This window comes from Nanorana parkeri, unplaced genomic scaffold (genome assembly GCF_000935625.1).
Source record: "Nanorana parkeri isolate BGI_ZX_2015 unplaced genomic scaffold, ASM93562v1 scaffold1634, whole genome shotgun sequence".
NCBI lineage: Eukaryota > Metazoa > Chordata > Amphibia > Anura > Dicroglossidae > Nanorana > Nanorana parkeri.
In genome coordinates this window covers 119,230-122,161 of record NW_017307902.1, presented here as the reverse complement: position 1 = coordinate 122,161, position 2,932 = coordinate 119,230, and the positions used below count along the sequence as shown (strand labels likewise).

Below are 2,932 nucleotides of genomic sequence, written 5' to 3'. Positions count from 1 at the left end.
GTTGGGTGAGCTCGGGGTCAGGAACGTTGGGTGAGCTCGGAGTCAGGACCGTTGGGTGAGCTCGGGGTCAGGACCGTTGGGTGAGCTCGGGATCAGGACCGTTGGGTGAGCTCGGAGTCAGGACCGTTGGGTGAGCTCTGGTCAGGACCACTGGGTGACCTCGTGGTCAGGATCGTTGGGTGAGCTTGTGGTCAGGACCTTTGGGTGGGCTTGGGGTCAGGACCGTTGGGTGGGATCGTGGTCAGGATCGTTGGGTGGGCTCGGGGTCAGTTGGATGGGACGGAGGATCTGATTCACTAAATGAGAAGGTGACAGAGCCAGCCAAACACAGGACGACACCACTAGCTCCTGCGAGGGCCCCGTCCTTCATCTTCCCGGGTGACAGGAAATATATTTATACTGAGAGGAAGACTCCGCCCACTGGTGACAACTCACAATTTGGGATTTACTTTCACTTTCGGTGAGAACGTTCACCAGGACACATAGAGAGGGGGAATCTCACTGAGGGAGACACAGCCAAATAAAACCTGGCCATGTCTTCTAGTCCTACAATACATATAATGGAAATGAATGGCTGGAGATGTATTGTAGAGAAAGGAAGAAAAAAAGATTTAATGATACAAATCTGAAGACGACTTTTATCAATCAATGGGACGCTAACACACTTCAAGGATTGCGTGAGTTTTCTGATGTTTGTTAAGATTGGACTTCTGTGAAAAACATTTCCCACACTTAGGACAGGAATACGGCTTCTCACCTGTGTGAGATCTTAGATGAGTGACAAGTTTTGTTTTCCGAGGAAAACATTTCCCACACACCATGCAGGAAAACCGCTTCTCCCCTGTGTGGCTTAACTGATGTACAGTAAGACTGGACTTCTGTGTAAAACTTTTTCCACACTCAGGGCAGGAGAACGGCTTCTCCCCCGTGTGAGACCTCCGATGTGCGTAAAGATGGGACAGCTGTGAAAAATATTTCCTGCAGTCAGGGCAGGAATATGGCTTCTCGCCTGTGTGAGATCTTTGATGTGTAACAAGGTCTGATTTCTGTGGAAAACTTTTCCCACACTCAAGGCAGGAATACGGCTTCTCTCCTGTGTGATACCTTTGATGTCTAATGAGGTCTGATTTCCGTGGAAAACATTTTCCGCACTCGGAACAGGCATATGGCTTCTCACCTGAGTGCAATATCTGATGTCTGGAAAGGTTGGTTCTCTGTGAAAAAAATTTCCCGCACTCAGGGCAGAAATAAGGTTTCTCTCCTGTGTGAGATCTGTAGTGTATATCAAGTTCGGATTTCTGTGGAAAACTTTCCCCGCACTCAGGACATGCATGTAGATCCTCACACGTGTGAGACCTCTGATGTACAGTTCTCCCGTCACCACCCAGACACGCCCCTTGTCTGTTCCTGGATCATGTCCCAGAATCCCCGGCACCGCTCACCTCTCCCGTCACCACCCAGACACGCCCCTTGTCTGTTCCTGGATCATGTCCCAGAATCCCCGGCACCGCTCACCTCTCCCGTCACCACCCAGACACGCCCCTTGTCTGTTCCTGGATCATGTCCTAGAATTCCCGACACCGCTCACCTCTCCCGTCACCACCCAGACACGCCCCTTGTCTGTTCCTGGATCATGTCCCAGAATTCCCGGCACCGCTCACCCCTCCCGTCACCACCCAGACACGCCCCTTGTCTGTTCCTGGATCATGTCCCAGAATCCCCGGCACTGCCCACCTCTCCCGTCAGCAGCTCCATCATCTTCTTGGTGACTTCTAGAATCTTCTCCATGTCGGGTCTCTCGGGTTTTAGGGAGTCACATGGGGGCGCTGTGATGGTCACATGATTACCGGACTTCAGAAGAGGAAAACTCTGGATGGAGAAACCAATAAGATCATGTTAGATTCCCAGAATCCTCCTCACCTCTCCGGTCAGGTCATGTGACCTCCCAGAATCCTCCTCACCTCTCCGGTCAGCAGGTAGATGATCTCCAGGGTGAGGTTTAGTATCCTATCAGTCATGTGACTCCGGTCCTCCTCCATCGTCCCGTCATGTGATCTCTGGAGGTCTCTCTGTAGAGTGTTAGAGGAGAATGATGAGGACTGGACTGGATGTATAACATCGGGATGGGGAGGGATTCTGTTGTTGAAGAACGGCCCCCGGTGGGATTACACATATAGGAAAATCTCGTTTTGTGTTTGCTATTTTTGGGGTTCCGGTGGAGCCTCTTACCTGTTTGGCCTTCTGGATCAGAAATTCGATTTTCTAGGTTCAGTCTGTTCTGTTTAGTTTTTGATCTGTTGGCAAAGCAATCTGGGTAAGATTCCCTTTACCTCTAACACCCCCATCCCCCAATAAAAGTCATATCGGTTAGGATAGACCGATAAGGTCAGTGTTGAAAAATTGGGAGATCTCCAACAAGAGGAACATGTTTCAGCCCCGTAAGCATGGAAAGGTTCTGACCCCGAAGGGTAGAAGAATCTGCCGGGATACAAACCATGACGGCCAAAGTTCAATCCGAAATAAAAGTATTTCCTGTAAAGCAGGAAGTAAATTCTTATCTCTCCGCCCACCCGCAACATCGAACATCCGAGGAAGACCAAACGTCATAGGAAGACTTCTTCATAAGGTGACCCTTTCCGGGAATCTCCATCTCCCGCTCCACCCCATTGTTATTTTCCTGCCGAAATCCACGTCACTAACGTGTCCTGCACCACGTCCCTTCAACGTATCCTGTACCATGTTATGTACCATGTCCTGTACCGTGTCCCTTCACAGTTTCCTTTATCATGTCCTGATCCGTGTCCTGTGCTATGTCCCTTCACAGTGTCCTGTACCATGTCCCTGGTCCGTGTCCTGTGCTATGTCCCTTCACAGTGTCCTGTACCGTGTCCCTGGTCCGTGTCCTGTAGTGAGGTGGAGATCAGCGAGGGGG

General features: G+C 50.5%; 1 protein-coding gene across 1 annotated transcript in view; it reads right to left on the bottom strand.

Moving 5' to 3' along the window:
• Positions 1 to 2,932, bottom strand: part of LOC108799113 (zinc finger protein 142-like) — a gene marked incomplete at its 5' end in the record, with an annotated part of 67,114 nt that overhangs the window by 44,141 nt on the left and 20,041 nt on the right. Inside the window, one exon of the mRNA XM_018570935.1 lies at positions 666 to 1,279. Within this exon, the coding sequence (XP_018426437.1) occupies positions 666 to 1,279 (614 nt within the window). The remainder of the gene's footprint in view (positions 1 to 665; positions 1,280 to 2,932) is intronic.